General features: G+C 40.7%; 2 protein-coding genes and 1 long non-coding RNA gene across 11 annotated transcripts; 1 reads left to right on the forward strand and 2 right to left on the reverse strand.

The window, feature by feature from the left end:
* Positions 1-1,185: 1,185 nt before the first annotated feature.
* Positions 1,186-10,816, forward strand: LOC115675229 (probable protein phosphatase 2C 76). 8 transcript variants are annotated; one of them, XR_008814633.1, is made up of 12 exons: positions 1,189-1,591; positions 1,876-2,192; positions 2,768-2,895; positions 3,827-3,925; positions 4,123-4,281; positions 4,616-4,702; positions 5,369-5,460; positions 5,900-5,974; positions 6,356-6,540; positions 6,791-6,882; positions 7,169-7,263; positions 10,275-10,816. XR_008814633.1 is itself a non-coding variant. In XM_056303646.1 (10 exons), the coding sequence occupies exons 2-9, from the start codon at positions 1,933-1,935 to the stop codon at positions 6,527-6,529; spliced, it is 1,074 nt and encodes a 357-aa protein (XP_056159621.1). In that variant the 5' UTR covers positions 1,189-1,591; positions 1,876-1,932; the 3' UTR covers positions 6,530-6,540; positions 7,169-7,387. The 8 variants fall into 8 exon arrangements, 5 of the variants coding, with proteins under 5 accessions (XP_056159622.1, XP_056159621.1, XP_056159620.1 ...); XR_008814634.1 differs by lacking the exon at positions 6,791-6,882; XR_008814632.1 differs by lacking the exon at positions 10,275-10,816 and having other exon boundaries at positions 7,169-7,387.
* Positions 10,817-14,306: 3,490 nt separating this feature from the next.
* Positions 14,307-16,298, reverse strand: LOC130135183 (uncharacterized). The gene is made up of 2 exons (XR_008814662.1): positions 15,875-16,298; positions 14,307-14,785 (listed from the first exon to the last, which is right to left on the reverse strand). It is a non-coding gene; the product is annotated as an uncharacterized LOC130135183 (long non-coding RNA).
* Positions 16,299-17,155: 857 nt separating this feature from the next.
* Positions 17,156-19,555, reverse strand: LOC115675338 (pentatricopeptide repeat-containing protein At3g06430, chloroplastic). 2 transcript variants are annotated; one of them, XM_056303687.1, is made up of 3 exons: positions 19,068-19,555; positions 17,787-18,612; positions 17,156-17,705 (listed from the first exon to the last, which is right to left on the reverse strand). In XM_056303687.1, exons 1-3 carry the CDS (start codon positions 19,494-19,496, stop codon positions 17,470-17,472), a joined length of 1,491 nt encoding a protein of 496 aa, XP_056159662.1. In that variant the 5' UTR covers positions 19,497-19,555; the 3' UTR covers positions 17,156-17,469. The 2 variants fall into 2 exon arrangements, with proteins under 2 accessions (XP_056159662.1, XP_030453804.1); XM_030597944.2 differs by having other exon boundaries at positions 17,156-18,612; positions 19,068-19,554.
* Between the last annotated feature and the right edge of the window lie 697 nt (positions 19,556-20,252).

Below are 20,252 nucleotides of genomic sequence, written 5' to 3' on the forward strand. Positions count from 1 at the left end.
ACTCACGGTATTTGTTGGTACTAGGTTAAGTGTCAAAAGATCTTTTATCTTAAATTTGGAGATTTCATTTACTGAGTTTCGGCTCACCCATTATTTTTCAGTTCTATAGAATGGTCCTAGAGATGACGATGGAGGGAACAAGAAAATATCGAAGGCCATCAACCCTTGGGGTTGGATGGTGATTTAGTTAGCATTGGTGTACTAGTGTTAGTCAACCCAACTTTTTTTCCAGGATTTTTGTATTTTGTTTGGACGACGTAAAGTTGCGAATTGATGTTTTCTATAAATAGAAAAGCATATGTACATTAATTAAACTCATGCGATTTTCTTGTACGGGAGTTTGTTGACGAAATTTTGTTTAGCTTCCGCATGTAAATAATAATTAAAGATTTATAATCGAAAAGGACACGTGTCGCACGTAACGTCCGGGGGTGTCGCATCGAGCTGTCGGCCATGACGGCCTGAGTTGCGAAATCTCGTGGCCATGAATGCTTAAGCTCAAGCTCACATAAGCCATGCGGACGGAGCATCGAGCTTGCGGTAATGGCAATTAATCCCAGAGTCTCGTGGCCATGGAAGCTTTGATTTGAAAACTTGCAGCGGCCATGGACGCGGAGCTCGAACTCGAGCTAAGGGCCATAGCCGAGAAGAAACTGTAGTGAAGAGAGAGAGAGAGAGAGAGAGGAGAGAAAGCAAGTGCCGAAGATAGAGATTTTTCTGACAGGTGGGCCCACGAGCGACACGCGACGCCCGACGAATGGGGCTAGTTTTTTTTTTTTGTCTAACTTGTCATCACTTCAGTAGCCAGTATTTTCTCCCTCAAGCATTTTGTCAAGCTCTCTTTAGGCCGGGCGGGCGGGGGCCCGTTGACAGCCACAGGTGACGTGGCCGTGAGGTGGCAAAGGGAGGAGGAGGGGGGGCGCGCGTCCCGTAGTCTCGACCGCATCGTATCGGATCTCCCAAGTGGGGATGCATGAAGTGTGCCACGTTGCCTTTTCCCTCTTCGGTGCGCCGAGCTACGAGAAGCCACCACTCTCTCTTTCTGCACCGTTTCGCAATCTCACTCCTCCCTCCCTCCCTCCTTCCCTCTCTCTCTCTAAGTTTCACCTGCGCTCGTTGCCTCCACTATATAATCCTCCATCTTCAACCCCTCTCTCTCTCTCTAGGGTTTGCAGAATCTGTGTAGAGAGAGAGAGGGGGAGGGTTTGCAGATTCTGTAGAGAGAGAGAGGGAGAGTGGTCGCCTGTTGCTCTTTGGTATATGCAGCGTCGGATTCGGATCCCTCCGCCCGCCCCCCCGCCGCCGCCGCCGCCCGGGCCGGATCGCCGCCGCTCCCTCCGATCGGCCGGATCTTCAGCCGCTTCGTTCCCGGAGCTGGAGCTCGCCGGCTTCGTCGCGCGAGATCTGCCGTGATGTGAGCGTTCGCACCGGCTTCCATTCGTTATTCGACTTAAGAGATTCAGCTCGGCGGTCGTTCGATGATTCCGCTCTTTCGATCCGTTCTTCTTGATTAATTGGATAGAGGCGCGTCCTTTCGGAGACGCGATCGAGCAGCTCGAGATCGAGTCGTGCGGTTTGGATTGTTTACTTTGTGCGTCTCGTGATTTTTTTCCCCCCCCTTTTTGGTCAATTCTGGTTTCTTCCTTTTTCTAAGATTAGCTTTTTCCGAGCCGTAAATCCATCTTTGACCCTTACGATTAATACATATATATATATATATATATATATATATATAGCTTTTTTGTGGCACGGATGATTCTATTTGTCAGGTCGATTGGTATATAAATGATCTGTTGATATTGGTTGCGGTCTGGATAATTCTTGGAAAGATAAAGTAATTGCCTTTGTGATTATCTTTGTTCTTTTTCTTATCAGTTGTGTTGGTTTCATTCGCGAAGTATCCATCAGGAAGGCCTGGATCGGGTGATTTAGATGGTATGCACCAGCTGCATAAGGAGTGTCATTGTTCAAGCTGGGCACATTGGAATATCTACCCGTGGAGGGCTTCCGTCAAGCGGTTTCGTGAGAGCTGTACGTTCTGGTTTAGCTTTGGATCGGCCGTGGAACTGCAAAATTAGAACGGGCATCAAGATGATGGTTGACACAGGAGCGATGGAGAATCAAGAACCAGTTGTTGATATGACGGTGGAGAAAGAGGATGATGGTGGAATTGCTAGTGGAGGATGGAAGAGGTTCTTTTTTACCAATAGCTTACTCTAACATGGTTTTTTCTTGTTCTAGCTAATTTTTTTTGGGTCAAATTGTTCTAGCTAATTTGGGCAGTCTCTTTCTTGTCATCATTTTTCTCTAGTGGTGGGGGTTTGATTTCGTAGAGAGCTCACATTTCGATGTTTGTTTAGTTTCATCTGAGTCTCCTCACTCATGTGATGTATGTCATGTGTTTAGCGAACAATCTGAAGTCCATTTCTACATTTTCAGAGAAAGAACTTTTTCTTTGTAATTACTATGATGCAATTGGAGCTTATCAGCTAGTTCTTTGGATGCAGATATTGAAATACCCCTTCATGCTATATTTTCTGCTACTCCATTTGACTCCCTCATCCATTGCCAAATCAGAACCGTTTCGTCAAACACTCACACCTTCTTTTTAAGCAGTTTCTCTCTTGTGGAGATTGGCAAGAAATAATTGGAATTTTTGCGTAGGCTCATGATTGCGTGCTTTTGGCTAGTTTGACTCGATGTTTATTGTTCTAAGGTGAAACTGGTTGTTTAGTAATCGATTCTCCTTTTCTTTTCTTTTTTGCAGCGAAGACGGAAAACTGAGCTGTGGATACTCCAGTTTCCGTGGAAAGAGAGTTACCATGGAGGACTTTTATGATATTAAAACTTCCAAGATTGATGGAGAAACAATCTGCATGTTTGGAATATTCGATGGTTAGATTCTCTCTTTTACACTTATATATGAAAAGATAGAAGAGTTTCATGTCCTGTTGTCTATAATTATGTCAAGTGAAGATAAGGTTGCTGACTTCTTAGAAAAAAAATAGGGGTGTCTTGGAGTCACGATTCCGCTTCGTTACAGCTTTTGAAATGGAAGTTGGTGTCTCGTCTTTTTTTCAATTCGTGCCATTTTGTGGGGTGGAGGTATGAGGGTGAATGGTATAGGCACACATATAGCTGTTTATCACGGATCAGGTTTAACATTTTGTCATGCATGCATGCCAAGACACATTGAGGACGTGGACAAGTGAAATGATCACGTGAGCTCGAAGTTAAGTGGCAGCAGACTGAATGAGGACAATACAGTCTTTAGTTTGAAGCTGTTAAACCTCCAGACGTTATCGTTGAAGCTAGTTAATTGAGGATGATAAGATGGGAAGCTATTGCCAAATCCTGATCAAACTTCCAGGAATTTGAAAAGACTTAATTTCATTGTCGCTCGTGTTTACCTTACTAGGAAAGTTTGTCATTGATAAGTTGCTATTTCTTAAACTTCTACAATTACAGGTAGGTGACATTGTCAGTGTGTGGGGGAGTTATTAGTTTTGTTTGTTGGTTAGGCTCCTTGCTCATTCTGATCGTGGTCATGTAAATCTGTCAATAAACATTTATCTCTAGCCAAAAGGTTGGCGTCACAGTCTTGTAATTCTGTAGATCGTTTCCTAGGACTTTGCCCCAGAATTGATGATGTATTGTTGGAAAGTGAAAGTTAGCTAGGTGAAAGTACTGTAATAATCAAGATAAGATACTTCTATGAGCAAAATAGTGTGATGTTATTAATAATAGATTTAAAGGCTGTTAATACCACTTCATACTTGTATGGCAGAGTATTTAAAGTATATCATGCCATTAATATATCTTACAGGTCATGGTGGTTCTCGCGCTGCTGAGTATCTGAAGGAGCATTTGTTTGACAATCTTATGAAGCATCCACAATTTATGACGGACACAAAATTAGCAATAAGTGCGTTCCTTTCCTTTGTATAATTACTTTGATGCTGATAGTTACTTTTGAGACGTGAACTGTGACGGTGCAGTATGTTGTTTACTGCAAACATCACATTGAAAATCACTTGATACATCTAATAATGCAGCTTTTCTTTGCCTACTATCAGTTGGTGTAATTCCATGACATCTCTCGGAATTTAACATTGATTGCAGGTGGAACATATCAGCAGACTGATGTGGAGTTTTTGGAATCTGAACGAGATACTTTTCGGGACGATGGTTCCACTGCCTCGACAGCAGTGCTGGTGGGTAGCCATCTGTTCGTGGCGAATGTGGGAGACTCTCGGACTGTAATATCAAAAGCTGGCAAAGGTACCATTCATGTGAGGCATGTTGTCGTCTGAGCAAATTCTACTGATGTTGTTGAAAACTTTCCTGTGCCTTTTGGCATGCATTATATCTGTCATCTTAGTTTTAGTACCTTTAATTCGTGTTGTTAATAACAGTTTTTTTATTTATTACCGGGCGATAAATCTAGTGACCTCAAGAAATCCATTGCCACCCTAAATGGATACTTTTGCTTCAGCAGAGTATAATCATATATAGTAAATATATACTATTTGCAGTTATATCCACATGTTAAAGAGCCAATTAGATCTTTGGAGCTGTGGTTTGAGTTCACTAAATACTTCTATTGTTTGGACAGCTATTCCTCTTTCTGAAGATCATAAACCAAATAGAAGTGATGAAAGAAAGAGAATTGAAAATGCTGGAGGTGTTGTTATGTGGGCAGGTATGCTTCTGTTCTATCTTCTTCATGTGAGAGCTGAAATTTTGAGAGATGCATGTTGTGTTGAAATTGAGTCTTGATACCCTTGTTTCTGAAATTGCTTTTACACTCAATCCTGTAGCCCCGAGGTAGACTGTTCATTGGGGCAATGAGACTTGAAATGCAATTCTTCCTTTAGAAGTGCAGAACACTGATGTGGAAATATGGACATTCTTCCTACCTTCAGAGCCGACAATTTGTTAATTACCCTTTGCAATTGACACTTTTATTAAAATGGACTCATTGTGGTTGGATTCAAATGTTTGAAACTCTCAACGCTTTTGGGCTAACATCACAGGGGCAGCTTGAGAAGAATTGGCTTTCTCAAATTGACACGTTAAAGACATGCTTTTATGTGCATGGTCACCCCCTTGTTTTTGTACTATACCTCTCTGACTTCAATTGTCAGGATAGCATGTCTGATTTTATTCATTCTTTTGCCACTACTTTCTTGTAATTAACTGCTGTCGTTGCAAAAGGCCGACATGGTCCTCATGTGTACTGCATTATGCACCAGCTAGTGGTGTTAAATTGTTTATTTGGATAATATCTGTCATTTATTGGCGCTGTGCTGTTACTTTGATTAGAAATTTTAGCGACAAGTTGTCAAGATGTTTGCATATTCACCAGGCACCTGGCGGGTAGGAGGTGTTTTAGCTATGTCTCGTGCTTTTGGGAATCGGATGTTGAAGCAATTTGTTGTTGCAGAACCTGAGATTCAGGTAAGCATTGATTGGCATCTAGTCATCTTATTATGACCGAAAAAAAGGATTTCGAGTGTGTGACATAAGCCAGAAGCATGAGTCTTATTCTCTTATCCATGTAGGGTCGAATGTTTTGGGTCATCTTATATTTGTTGATTCGCTAGGTGCCCCTTTTCAACTTCAATAAAAATGCAAATCTGAGCTTATTGTCATCTGCGCGTCCTTTGTCTGCTTGACTATCTATTAACTGTTCCGGAATTCCATGCCTTGTTTAAGAGTCGTAGCGATAGCAAACGTTCTGCCCATGAGGGTTCCAAGACTTCTGTTGTATGAAGGGAGATTTAGCCTAAAAAACAGAGATTGGTTTGGCAATGATAGAATTGTTGGCATTACATGATGTAGAGCCAGGTTTGTTTATCAAGATTAGCATGCTTAAGTTATGATTATGCCGTTTCAGGATCAAGAGATAGATGAGGAATTTGAATTGCTTGTGCTAGCAAGCGATGGACTATGGGATGTGGTCCCTAATGAGGTAAAGATACTGTACATCTTTCATTTGGTTGCATTGTCCCCTTTCTTTGCAAATAATAAGCGTAAGCAAATGGGCGAAATGATCTAACAACAATATATCTGAAGGTCCTCGTAACATTGTCTTACCTTTGAATTTACTTGTAAGCAGACTAGTGTAGCTACAATTACTGAGGGGTAGTCAATTTTCAACTATTGACTTCAAGAAAACATCAGGACTGAACATAATGTCCAGATTCAGCATCGACTTGCTTCAATCACAATGAGTCTTACAATGCTTATGAATTTTACTTTGAATCATATTTGATTCTCAAAATAAGAAACCGAATCTTCCTGGCTCATCATTTGTTTTATCGTTATTTCACCATGGGTCCTTGATTCGCAGGATGCTGTTTCACTCGCCCGTGGAGAAGAAGAGCCAGAAGCAGCAGCCAGGAAATTGACAGAGGCTGCTTTTACTCGGGGAAGTGCAGACAACATCACGTGTATCGTGGTAAAGTTTAATCACAACCGAATTGGATCGACTGTTATGGAGGATCAGCGCCAAAACTCTGATTAGGGAGTCTCAAGGTGACGTTGCATGTGTAGATTCTGTATAAGATGTAAGTAATTTAACGTCGTGATCTGCGCACGCATGCTGAGCTGATTGTGCTCGACAAGGAGGCGGCAATTTGTTCATTCATTGTTTGTGTTCCTCGTTCCCACGTAAAGCCAGAAAACCTGGGACTCATTGCTCGCTCATTGTGCATTGTTTATCTTTGAAAGCTGTGGTTCATTAGTGAGTATTGCGGTTTTTCTAATTATACATACAATTTTGCAGTTTGGATCTAATCGAACCTTTCCTCCCTGAAACGAGTCTTGCTTGCTGGTGTTTATGAATTCGACTTTCTAAGAAGTCCCGAGACATCATGGGTGTGCACCTATTTTACTGTTCGACTTAGGCTTCGTTTGCTTTGTGAAAAATAAATGATGTGGAAAATATTTTTCAAAAATGATTCATTTGTATTGCTTAAAATAATTAGTATGTTTCAGTTATATGTCTAAATATTTTTGTGAACGATAGAAATATTTTTTGTTTGATCACAAACTATACGAATGATCTTTTTAATGGATTTTTTTTCAAATTTATTTATTTTTAGCAATACAAAGGCTGTTGATTTGTACTGGGATGTTCTATTCGTTCGGTTTGTTTGCGCAGATGGGTACAAGGTGGTTCGAGTTGCTGGGCGATCAATTTGAATCTGTGTGACCTTAGGGACTAGCAAACCGCCGCCAGTGCAGCCGTATATTTATGTGAGACTATTCCCCATACTTTGCACAGAAACTATTGTTAATAGGCTGTTGAAAATTTCAATTTGGGTACACGCTCATTTATAATATTTTTCCTTTTCTTTGGGATCTGTATCCCGAATGACAATTTCTCTAAACCTACTAAGGATGTGTTTGTTAAAGTGTTTTCCCGGAAAGTGTTTTATGGACTTTCATCTGTTTGGTAGTGTTTTATGGACTTTCATCTGTTTGGTTCTTCGAAAATGATTTGGTCAACGGAAAATACTTTCCGGTCAATACAAATATCATTTTTAATTTTAGGAAAGTGAATTCCCTTTATCTAAGAAGGTAAAAACACTTTCCGGAATTGTTCATCTTGAATTTGTTAATATTTTTTATTTTATTTTCTTTATTTCTTTTCTTTTTCTTTTTCTTTCATGTATTTTCTTTTCTTAATAAAAATAATTTAAAAATAACAAATAATTTGAAATAATTTAAAAAATACAAAATTTTTTGATAATTTTCACCATCAGATTTTCCTCACCAAATAACTAAAAATACTTTTCAAGTTTTTTTTAGGTTTTAGCCAAACACCAAAGAATGAACTCATTTTCTTGGAAAATGATTTCCAGGAAAACATTTTTCAGAAACGGTACGTTTTCCGTTAAACAATGTTTTGGTGAAAGTGTTTTCCCGGAAAGTGTTTTCTGGATTTTCATTTGTTTGGTTCTCCGAAAATGATTTGGTCAACTTTTCGTTCAACACAAATACAATGTTTTATTTTAGGAAAAATAATTTCCTTATCTAAGAATGTGAAAACACTTTCCGGAATTACTCATCTTAAATTTGTTAATATTTTTTATTTTAATTTATTTTCCTTTTCTTTTCTTTCTAAGAAGGAAAACATTCATGTATTTTCTTTTATTAATAAAAATAATTTAAAAATAACAAATAATTTGAAATAATTTAAAAAAATACAAAAATTTTTGATAATTTTCACCATCAGATTTTCCTCACCAGACAACTGAAAATACTTTCGAAGTCTTTTTTAGGTTTTAACAAAATACTGAAAAATGAACTCATCTTCTTGGAAAATGATTTCCCCGAAAATATTTTTTAGAAATTATACGTTTTCCGTCAGAGAGAAAGTGTTTTTCAGGAATCCGTTTTCCGGACTTTCATCCGTTTGGTTCTCCGAAAATGATAAGTCAATCCCAAAACATTTTCTGGTCAAGAAAAAATTCTTGTATAAAATTAGGAAAATGAATTCCCTAATTTAATAAGGTAAAAATACTTTCTGGAATTACTCATCTTGAATTTTTTAATATTTTATTTTTTCTTTTCTTTCTTTTTTTTCTTGATTATTGAAATTGTTCTTATAAAATATATTTTTTTAAAAATCTAATTTTTAATTATTTTTAAAAAATCGATTTTTTTTTATTTTTTAAAAATCTTTTCTTCTCTTTTCTTTTTTTCTTTTCCCTTTTCTTTCTTTTCCTTCCTCCTCCTTCCTTCGCAGACTACGTGCTCGGTGACAGCCAGCAGCCCAACGACCGGCCAAGACCCAGGCTAGTGAGCTTAGGGCTCGGCCGATCCAGGTGGGCCCGAGCTCGGTCAAGCTCGCGGCTCGCCAGATCTAGGCAAGCTCGGGCTCGGACAGGCGAGCTTGCGGCTCACCAGATCTAGGTGAGCCCGAGCTCTGCAGAGGCCAATGGGTTCGAGGCTCAACCGAGGCCGGCAAGCTTGCGGCTCGCCAGATCTAGGCTCGACTGAGCTCGACCAAGGCTGGCGAGGTCACGGCTCGCCCGACGCCGGCGAGCTCGAGCTCGCCTGTGGCCGTCGCCGGTCGGTCGCGGAGGAGGAAGGAGGAGAAAGAAAAGGAAAGAAAAGAAAAAAGAAAAAGAAAAGGAAAAAAAGAAAATTAAAAAAAATCCAATTTTTTCAAAAAATAAAAGAAATACAAAATAATTAAAAAATTCAATTTTTTTTTAGCCTGAAATAAAGTCATGAAATTGAAATCATTTTCCAATGAAATCCAAACATCAAAAAATAATTTCCATTATGCATCACCAAACAAAGGAAAACTAAGTGTTTTCCTGGAAAATGATTTTCCGAAAAATATTTTCCTTTATCATTAAATTTTTCGCAAAACAAACGCACCCTAATGCGGTATACATCCTTTCCATACTCATCCCTTGTCAAGTTAAGATGAGGTCATTATGCTTAGAATGGATGGTTGAGATTTAACCATATGTCTTCTCTATCTCTATGACATTAATATCATACAAATTTTTGTTTCATCAAAACCAAAGACTATCTCCACCAATACCCAATTTTTTTTTTACTAAAATCACCAAAAATTTATCGGTATAACATAAATACCATTTATTTACCAAAACTTTGGATTTTAGAAAATTTGCAGTGAATTTTCACAAAAATACATTTGGTTGCTAGTACAAGTTTGGAAATAGTGGTAACACATTAGGCAAATTTTAGGATTTTTTGTGGTAGTGGACGGTATTTTGGTCACACATATTAAGTTTGGATATTGAGGATATTGAGAAAAAGTTTGTGGTATCGAGTTAATACCTCCGACACTCGATTCTCTCTCACTGACACCATTTACAAGAAGACGAAAGTGCACAAAGTTTGGAGTTTTTGATAATAAATCGAGCATATTTTCGTCACATTGGTAAACATTTAAGGATTTTGGTGAAAAAAGGTTTGAGATGCTAGTATCGCGCATACTTTTGGATTTTTTATTCTATTACTAAAAGAAAATATGAAAACAAAGACAAAATAAAAAGGTCTATTATCTAAAATACTACCAACTTAAATCGAGTCTTTATTCTATCCCAAACTTTTTTTTTTTGCCTCATTAAAAATATCAATTTTCACTCCTTACCCAAATCTGCCTTCCTTATCTTTTCGTCCAATCTTGCCGTTAATGGTCTAATATGACAATTCCATGTAAAAGATATACATTATTTACTATCTTTTTCCTTCTTTTTTCTTTCGCTTCCACCATGGACAAGATCAACTCAGCCCGCGATCAGCTCAACCCCGTGTGTCGCCTTCCACCACCGCCTCACTCGATGGCACAGAGCTTGATGCCTTTGATCTCCCTCCCATGGCTGAAAGCCATTGAATTCGCAGCATTCGATATAATAGGGCTCGTTGAGGGAGACCCAACGGAACTCATGCTGCATCAAACTCCCGTTGGAGCAAGGAGCTCGACGCCTTGTTGAGAGCTCCGTCTAGTGACAGTTGGAGTCGTGAGACAGAGAGAAAGGCACCCATAAGTGGCGGATACGGAGGCCTGCGACGGAAGTGTTCGTGGTGGTGTTGGCGGCCGTGTTGGCTGAATTAGGTTCAGATTTTCCCAATGAGAGGAGGGAAGATTGGGGTTTTAACTTTCAATTCTTGTCCATTAAAGGCTTAGGTTAAATTCTTCAATCAGAAGAATTCAGTTTAGATGTAGGTTACTTATCCAAAGTTTTTGCCGGTTGAACAAGGCAACTACAAAATTTGTCTATTTTTCAATCGATGAGTTAATAATAGTGTACAGGCACTATTAGGGTGTGCATGGCAACGATTTTGTGCCCGAAAACTGATTCTGCACAAAAATGATTCTTTTTTATTCTGTGCCTCAGGAACTGATTCTAAGCATTTGAAGGCATTTGGTAATGGTTCAAAATTTCCATTCTTGGAATAGAAAAAGAACAGAAATGCATTTGGTAACGGCACAAAATTTCTTTTTATTAATAATATTTTAATATTTCTTTTTTCTTTTTCTTTTTCTTTTCTTTTTTCTTCTCCTCCTTCTCGGCCATGGCAGGCAACCGGCCACAGGCCAGGGCTGGCGAGGGCGTCACGGCCCTCGCTAGCCTTTTCCAGCCCTCGTCCGAGCTGGCGAGGGCTAGATTTTCACCGCCACCCTCGCCCAGGCCGCGAGCCTCGAGGGCGACCCTCCCTGGCTCAGGCAAGGGCTGGAAAAGGCCGGCGAGGGTTACCCTCGCCGCTAGCGGCCTGGGTGAGGGCCGCCCTCTCCGGATCCGGTGAGGGCGCGTCGGCCCTCGCCTGTGTTGCCGGTCGCCTGAGAATGAAGAAGAAGAAGAACAGAAAGAAGGGAAAGAAGAAGAAGAAAAAAAAATTTCTTTTCCAATTCTGATTCTTGTTCCCAGAATCAAGAAGCTACTTTTTTTTGCTTCTTGATTTTGTTCCAAAACTGATTTTGAGAACAATTTTTTGCAAATTTGTGCCCGGGCACAAAAAATTTAACAAACGGATTTCTGTTCCCAAACAGATTTTGGGAACAAAAGAACAGAATTTTTCACTATTTGGCAACTTGCCAAATGGACCTTACTCACCTCACCAGGCCATTTCCTTTTATGTTTTGCTCTCTTGTGAGGTGGTGGTGAAGGTCGGAGTTGATGGTGTCCAGCGCCACGCAGGCAACACTATCACAAAGCGTGTGGAGCAAGCCGTTGGACTAGATCTAGTCGGGGACAACACTAAGGCCGAAGACGGACACCTTGAAGTTGCCTGTGTTGTCGAGGAGGAGGTTCTCGGCCTTGAGGTCACGGTGGAAGACCCCACGGGTGTGGCAGTAGCCGACAGCAAAGATCATTGGGGAGTCCTCAGGGAGGCGGCCCCTGGAGACTTTGGTGAAGAGCTTGACAACTGAGATCTTGGAACAGGTGGCGAGGATCTATGTTTATCTATCCTATTATAGTCACGTGATTTTAATGTTGGCAAACTTTCAATTTAAGGGAGGGATTGTTGAGTCACGTGATTTTATTTGACCATGTTTATCTATCCTATTATAGTCAGTTGTTTGTTGTCCTAGTTTTTAGGAGTTTGTTTTATAGTGGTGCTGAACATGGGTTAGTGTTTTACCAAGCCAGTAGGTGGTTTATGCACGTTGCTATTTTTTAGAAGTTAGTGGATGCACTTTCTTTCTTAACCGTCATGTATTAGCTCTTTAAAAGAGCATCCGTTGTAAGCATTCTATTTTTTTTTTTAAGAAGTAAGAAATAGACGTACTTCATTGCATATTGTTAGTTTTTCTTTTTCTCTAATACTGTAACAGTGGTATCAGAGCCTGGTTGTGAGAAGGCAGCAGCAATTTTTCAATGGCCACTAATAATTTCGTTCAGCCAGCTATCCCTCGCTTTGATAGTCACTATGATCATTGGAGCATGTTGATGGAGAATTTCCTGCGGTCCAAAGAGTACTGGCATGTCGTTGATTCTAGAGTTGCACCAGCGGTTGGAGTGGTATTGACTGACACACAAAAAGCTGACTTAGATGCATTGAAACTAAAGGATCTCAAAGCCAAGAACTACCTTTTTCAAGCTATCGATCAATCAACCTTGGAGACAATTCTTTGCAAAGACACCTCCAAGCATATTTGGGATGCAATGAAGAAAAAGTATCAAGGGAACGCGAGGGCAAAGCATGTGCAACTTCAAGGGCTTCGGATGGAATTTGAGAACCTACGCATGAAGACCTGCGAATCCGTTACTGATTACTTATCAAGAACAATGATGATCGCTAACAAGATGCGGATCCATGGCAAGAAGATGGATGACGTCACCATCATCGAGAAGATTGTTCGATCAATGACACCGAAATTTAATTTCGCTTTGTTCTATAGAAGAATCTAAAGATATTGATGAACTTTCAATTGATGAGTTGCAGAGTTCTTTGCTGGTTCATGAGCAAATAATTGTACAGCAAGATAAAGAGGAACAAGCATTAAAGGCAGTAGCCAATCGAAGAGGTCCTGATCGTGGGAAAGGGAGATGGAAGGACAAAGATTCACACCAGAAATCAAATGAGGATCATGCTACTGATTCCAAATGGAAAGCGAAATGCCGTGACAACAACTATTCAACTGGTAACAAATCTAAGTTTGTAGACAAGTTAAATGTTGAATGTTATAGATGTCACAGGTATGGCCACTAAAAGTCTGAATGTAGAACCAATCTCAACAAAAATCGTGGTGTAAAATCACATTTTGCAGAGAAAGTAGAAGAAGTGTCGATGTTGATGGCCTGTCATGCAAAAGAAGAGGTTCATCACAATTTGTGGTATTTAGATACCGGCTGCAGCAATCACATGTGTGGAGATAAGTCTATATTTTCAGACTTGGATGAATCGTTCCGTAACACTGTGACGTTTGGTGACAAATCTTCAGTTTCTGTCATAGGCAAAGGCAACGTTAAGATCCACACCAAGAAGAACTCTACTCATATTATTTCTAATGTTTACTTTGTTCCAGATTTGAAAACCAACTTGCTCAGCATTGGTCAGTTACAAGAGAAGGGATATGAGATCTCTATCAAAGATGGAGTTTGTCGCATTCAAGATGAAAAGTTGGACTTAATTGCTCAAGTCAACATGACAACAAACCGGATGTTTCCACTATATCTCGATAACAACACCCAATGGTGCTTCTCTGCGAGATTGAAGGACGAAGCCTGGTTGTGGCATTTTCGCTATGGACATCTGAATTTTGGTGGTCTAAAAATGCTGCAGCAAAAGAATATGGTGACGGGTCTTCCGCAAATTCAAAGTCCTTCTCAAGTTTGTGAAGAGTGTGTTGTTGGCAAACAACATCGAGACCCGTTTCCGAAAGGAAAAACATGTAGAGCGAAGAAGGTGTTGGAACTGATTCATTCAGACTTATGCAGACCCATTAATCCGACATCAAATGGTGGTAAACGTTATTTTATAACGTTCATTGATGATTATAGTTGGAAAACCTAGGTTTATTTTTTGCAGGAGAAGTCTGAAGCTTTTTTAGCTTTCAAAAACTTCAAAGTACTAGTCGAAAAAGAAGCAAGCACACTTATAAAGACTCTTCGCAGCGATCGTGGTGGAGAATATAACTCACAAGAATTCGTAAATTTTTGTGAGACTCATGGAATTCAAAAACAGCTTACAACAGCTTATACACTGCAGCAGAATGGCGTTGCAGAGAGGAAGAATCGCACGATCGTGAACATGGTACGAACCATTTAGGCAAGAAGTGGTGTCCTTGGAAGTTTTTGGCATGAAGCTGTCAATTGGAGCATTCATGTATTGAACAGAAGCCCCACACTTGCTGTTCAAAACCTGACGCCTGAAGAAGCTTGGAGTGGACGCAGACCAAGTGTCGAGCATTTCAGAATCTTCGGTTGCATAGCATTTGCCCACATTCCAGATCAGAAGAGGAGCAAGCTTGATGACAAAAGTGAAAAATGCATTTTTCTTGGTGTTAGTGAGCAGTCAAAAGCGTACAAATTGTACAATCCTATCACCAAGAAAACTGTCATCAGTCGTGACGTGATTTTTGATGAAGAGCGGTTCTGGATTTGGGATGAAAACAATGTTGAACAACAAATACAAGCTGATTTTGATGGAGAAAATGGAGAAAAAATGCAGCAGCCTTTGGAGAATGCACAATCCGTAGAAAATGAGCAACAACCAACAATCAATGAATGCATTTCAGCCTCTGAAACAGTAGATGAACAACGACCTCGACGTGTTAGAAGAAGGCCTGCATGGATGACTGATTATGAGGTAATCGGGATTGACCAATCTGAATATCCCCTTACTCATTTTGCTTTATTCTCAGATTGCAATCCAGCAGCTTTCAAAGATGCTGTTAAAGAACCAAAATGGCAGAAGGCGATGGATGCTGAAATTGCAACCATTGAAAGAAATAATACTTGGGAGTTGACAGAGCTTCTGAAAGGGTAAAAGACCATTGGCGTGAAGTGGGTGTACAAGACGAAGTTGAAGGAGAATGGTGAAGTTGATAAGTACAAAGCTCGCTTAGTCGCAAAAGGCTACAAGCAAGAGTTTGGCATTGACTACAAAGAAGTGTTCGCTCCAGTTGCTCGACATGACACAATCAGGTTGGTGATTGCACTGGCGGCGCAAAACTCATGGCCTATCTTCCAGTTAAACGTGAAATCGACATTTTTACATGGCATCTTGGAAGAGCATGTATTTATTGATCAACCTCCTGGTTATGTAAAGTTTGGAAGTGAGCACAAGGTGTATAAACTAAACAAGGCTTTATATGGACTAAAACAAGCTCCAAGGGCTTGGTACAGTCGTATAGAGGCCTATTTTCTGAAGGAAGGTCTTCAAAAGTGTCCATATGAGCATACACTTTTTGTCAAAACTAGAGATGAAGGGAAGATGCTTATTGTTTGCTTATATGTGGATAATTTGATTTATACTGGAAATGATAGAGCCATGTTTGAAAAATTTAAGCAGTCTATGATGCTTGAATTTGATGTCTGATCTTGGAAAGATACACTATTTTCTTGGGATAGAGATTGTTCAATTCGCTGGTGGAATTTTCATTTCACAAAGAAAATATGTGCAAGACATTTTAGACAGGTTCCAAATGAAGAATTGTAATCCTTCTAGCACACCAACTGAGGCGGATTTGAAGTTAGCGAAAGATTGTGAAGGAAAGAGAGTTGACAGCACTATGTACAAGCAAATTGTGGGAAGCTTAATGTATTTGACCGCAACAAGACCATATATAATGTATTCTGTGAGTCTTATAAGCAGATACATGGAGAATCCTACCGAGATGCATCTCTTTGCTGCCAAGAGAATTGTTCGATACTTGCAAGGTACGACTGGTTTTGGACTGCTCTACAAGAAGGGAGAAAACTCAAGCTTGATGGGCTTCACTGATAGTGATTATGCTGGAGATCAAGATGATAGAAAGAGCACTTCCGGATATGTATTTATGTTGGGTTCAGGAGCTATTTCATGGTCATCAAAGAAGCAGCCAATTGTCACTTTATCAACCACTGAAGCTGAATTTGTTGCTGCAACTTCATGTGCTTGTCAAGCTATTTGGTTGAGGAAAATTCTTGAAGAACTTCATTTCAAGAGTCAAGGACCTACTGCAATTTATTGTGACAATAGTTCAGCAATAAAGCTCTCCAAAAATCCTGTTTTACATGGAAGAAGCAAACATATAGATGTGAAGTTTCACTTCTCAAGGGATCTCACGAAGGAAGGAGTCATTGATCTCATCTACTGTAAAAGTGAAGATCAAGTTGCTGATATTTTTACTAAATCCCTCAAGTTGGCTACATTTCAAAAGCTCCTACTTGGTGTTGATAAGTTGTATTAAACTGAATGTTGGCAAACTTTCAATTTAAGGGAGGGATTGTTGAGTCACGTGATCTTATTTGACCATGTTTATCTATCCTATTATAGTCAGTTGTTTGTTGTCCTAGTTTTTAGGAGTCTATTTTATAGTGGTGTTGAACATGGATTAGTGTTTTACCAAGTCAGTAGGTGGTTTCTGCACGTTGCTGCTTTTTAGGAGTTAGTGGATGCACTTTCTTTCTTAACCGTCATGTATTAGCTCTTTAAAAGAGCATCCGTTGTAAGCATTCTGTTTTTTTTTAAGAAGTAAGAAATAGACGTACTTCATTGCATATTGTCAGTTTTTCTTTCTCTCTAATACTATCACACCTAGAACAGGGAGACGATGAAGGGATCCATGGCGAAACTGAAAAGAACGAAGAAGCAAAAAAAACAAAAGGAAAGAGAAGGAAAAAAATAAAAATCTGATGTGGAAAAAGAAAATGACGGAGAATTGCCACATCAAATCATTAAAGGTAATGATTGGATGGAAAGTTAACCGGGGGCAAAGTTGGGTAAAGTGTGAAAATTGGTGATTTTTCATAATACGAAAAAAGCTCGGAGCCAAATTTGGACTCGACCTAAAGCTGGTGATTTTTTTAGGGAATTGAGCCAAATAAAGGCGTATACACTTGCCAAGCCATAGACCGATTTAACGGAGTGCAGTGCCTTCGAGTTTTCTTCTCTAATTCATATCACCTATCCTCTACTAAACAAGCTGCGGAACACATTAAAACACAGAGCATACAACAATACTTAATCACAGCTTCTCTTTTTCCTTGCCATGAATCGCACAGATACATGAATGACCACTTTTCCCACCGGCCAGAAAAGATATCATCAATTGGAGCACACTAGTTACCTCTGTTGGTACATCAGCTGCGTACATTGGTTTGAGCCACCTGAGCAAACTATCCCGAAGCATCATTGGATCCAAAGGACCGTCGAGAGGCCGAACCCGCATTATCTGCAGCATGGAAAGAGCCCGTGCTGTATGAGAAAACCCGCGAATGATCCACGGCACACCTGCACTAGGCCACAGTACTTGCTCAGGTTTCCTTAAGCATCCGCCACCGGCTCTGGCCCGAGGGCATACTCGTTCTCGGACCCATCAAGAACAGTCTCCTCTTTCTCCTGTTCCAAATCATGGACCTTGTCGTGCATTCCCTCTTTTCGATATGCCTCTATCATAATTGAGTAGGTGGTCGAATTCGGGCGACAGTGCTTGTCTTTCATCCGCTTAAATACTCTCTCCATTTCCAATAGATCCTCAGCTTTTACACATGCTGATATAACTGCGTTATAGAATGATGCGTTCTCTGGTATTTCAAACTTGCCAGCTAATCTGACGCTACTTATGACTTTATGGAAGAGACCTGCATTGGCATATCCACGTACAAGGCAGCAGAATGTCTTGGTATCTGCTTTCATGCCCTCAGCGCGCATCTGATCGAAAGTATATTCCATGTTGTGTGCATCTCCAACATCTGCAAAAGCCTCGATCATGTTATTGTAGGTCGAGGTTGTCCAAGGAAATTGAAGCTTACGCATGTACTCCATCACAGATGACATCTTGTCATACAATCTCTTCTTTCCATATGCACCGATGAGTATGTTAAAAGTCCGAGTTTCTGGTTCGATCCCGAAATTTCGGAATTTCTCATACCATCTTTCCATCACATCAATCTGCCCCTTGTTGCCAAACACACTGAGAATGATGTTCATTGTCCAGACATCTGGTTTGCACTCTGTGCTCTCAAGCATACCCGAAAGTACCTTTTCCATCTGATCGAATTTTCCAGCCCTCCCATAACCACTTAAAACTATGTTTTGTGTGACGGTGTTAGGAGTTATCAACCGATCAGCCATTTCCCGGTAAAGTGATTCGACCAAATCAAAACGTGAAGAGTCGACACACACCTTAATTAGGATACTATATGTGAAAACGTCCGGTTGACAATTAGGGAGGCCCTTCATTCGACTGAGAATTGAGAATGCCTCATTGATGAGATTGTTCCTGCAATAAGCCCCCAGCAGAGCTGTATAGAGTTGAGAAGTGGGTTCGCATCCTTCATCGACCATTGTATCGAACAGCTGGCGAGCACGGTCGGGCTGGCCCGATCTACCGAGCAGAACGAGGAGTTTCATGTAAGTCCCTTCTTTTGGTCGATAAAATGGCTGCTCCCTCAGCATATCGAAAACCTGGACGAACAAAAAGCAACTACCATTAACCTACTGAAAAACATTGCCACCACGGGACATCGTAGCAACGATCTGGTACAGATTTCATCGGCAATGCCAAGTTAAACAAACAGTACACAAAACCAGCTTTTAATTCAGCCACATGTGTCATCTTTTGAAGAACAAGAATATCCAACACGTACTAAGGCCAGCCAATACAGATAAGACCATCATCAAGTTGCGCAACGGCAAAGAAATAATCAGTGAGACAATGCAGAGAAACAATCAATTCGACTTCGAGACAACCAAAATTTGAGTCCAGGAACACAAATTTGAACGTATCTGCTGCACCACAACCATCCCATAAGAGCAGGAACAGATACTTCCTAGCTAAGCATTATCATGCCATTCCATTCCAGATACCTGCTGAACCTGAAGCTCAACAAATCATCGAGCACGAATTCACACCCGCTCACCTCAAGCGCTTCCATCCACTGCTTCTTGAGAATGCGATCGGAAAGGGCTTCGGTGACGGTACAAGCCCACGCCGCGGCGTTGCTCTGCCGGTCCAATTTCTTCTTCACGTTCTTCAGAGGCGGCCGCCGCCTCCTCCCGTTCGCCGCCGCCGCCGAATTCTCGGAGATCCCAGGGTACTCTCCTTCCTTCCAGTGCCTCTTCTTCGTGGCCGCCGAGGAAGGCGGCGAGGGCTTGGCGCTCGCGCCCTTCCTCGCGGGTGGCGCGGACGCGCACAGGACCACCCGCCGGGACGACGGGGCCGGGAGGGACACCGCCGCGCCTCTTCTGCCGGCGGTGGCGGCGGCGCCGCCTTCGAGAAGTGGGGATCGGGGAAGCGAGGAGGAGAAGGAGAGGGAGAGCGACGACGGAGGAGGAGAAGAAGAAGCCATGGACGTCGGAGCGCGAGGAGATGGGGGGAGGACTGGGGAGGGAAGCGAAGGCTGACGTCGGACGGTGAGGTGTTTTTTAGCCGGTGAGATTTGTGATATGACGCTTTCGCCATTGGGCCGGGCCAGAAATTCAGAAATCTTTCATTTTTACGCCTTTAAATATTGGATTCATCGGCCAAAAACCCAAATTAGTGAATCCGTAATAAATTTACTCATAATTAATTTTTTAATCATAAAAAATCATAAATCGATACAGCCGTAACAAATTTACCCTTTGATGACATGAGGCGGTTGACGGGTGTACCAGTTTGGGTTTTTACCCCCTTCGTTTATTACATGTTTATCAATTTATGATTTTTCGTGGTATTAATTTAATTTAATGGAGGGTAAATTTGTTACAGGTGTACCAGTTTAGATTTTTGGTGGTAAAAAAATTAGTTTAAGGTAAATTTGTCACACGTGTACCTGTTTGGGGTTTTTGGTGTACAATAACCCTTTTTTTTTGTCGAATGGGCCAGAAATTCGAAATCGTTCATTTTTACGCCTTTAAATAATTCATATTCCTAATATTTTTTTCCTCTTGCAAGTCGATTTTCTCTTACATAGATAGTCGAATCGATGAGTTGCGGACGTCATGATACATGTGTTGTGTTATGATTCGCTCGATATTTTACAAGGTGTTACATAGGTGATAAATGAACAACATAAAAAATTTAAAAATATTAAAACCCTAAGACCCCTAAACTAGAGGGCACA

Source organism: Syzygium oleosum, unplaced genomic scaffold (assembly GCF_021117445.2).
Source record: "Syzygium oleosum isolate NSW1041296 unplaced genomic scaffold, Sole_v2.1 Sole_v2.28, whole genome shotgun sequence".
NCBI classification, from domain to species: domain Eukaryota; kingdom Viridiplantae; phylum Streptophyta; class Magnoliopsida; order Myrtales; family Myrtaceae; genus Syzygium; species Syzygium oleosum.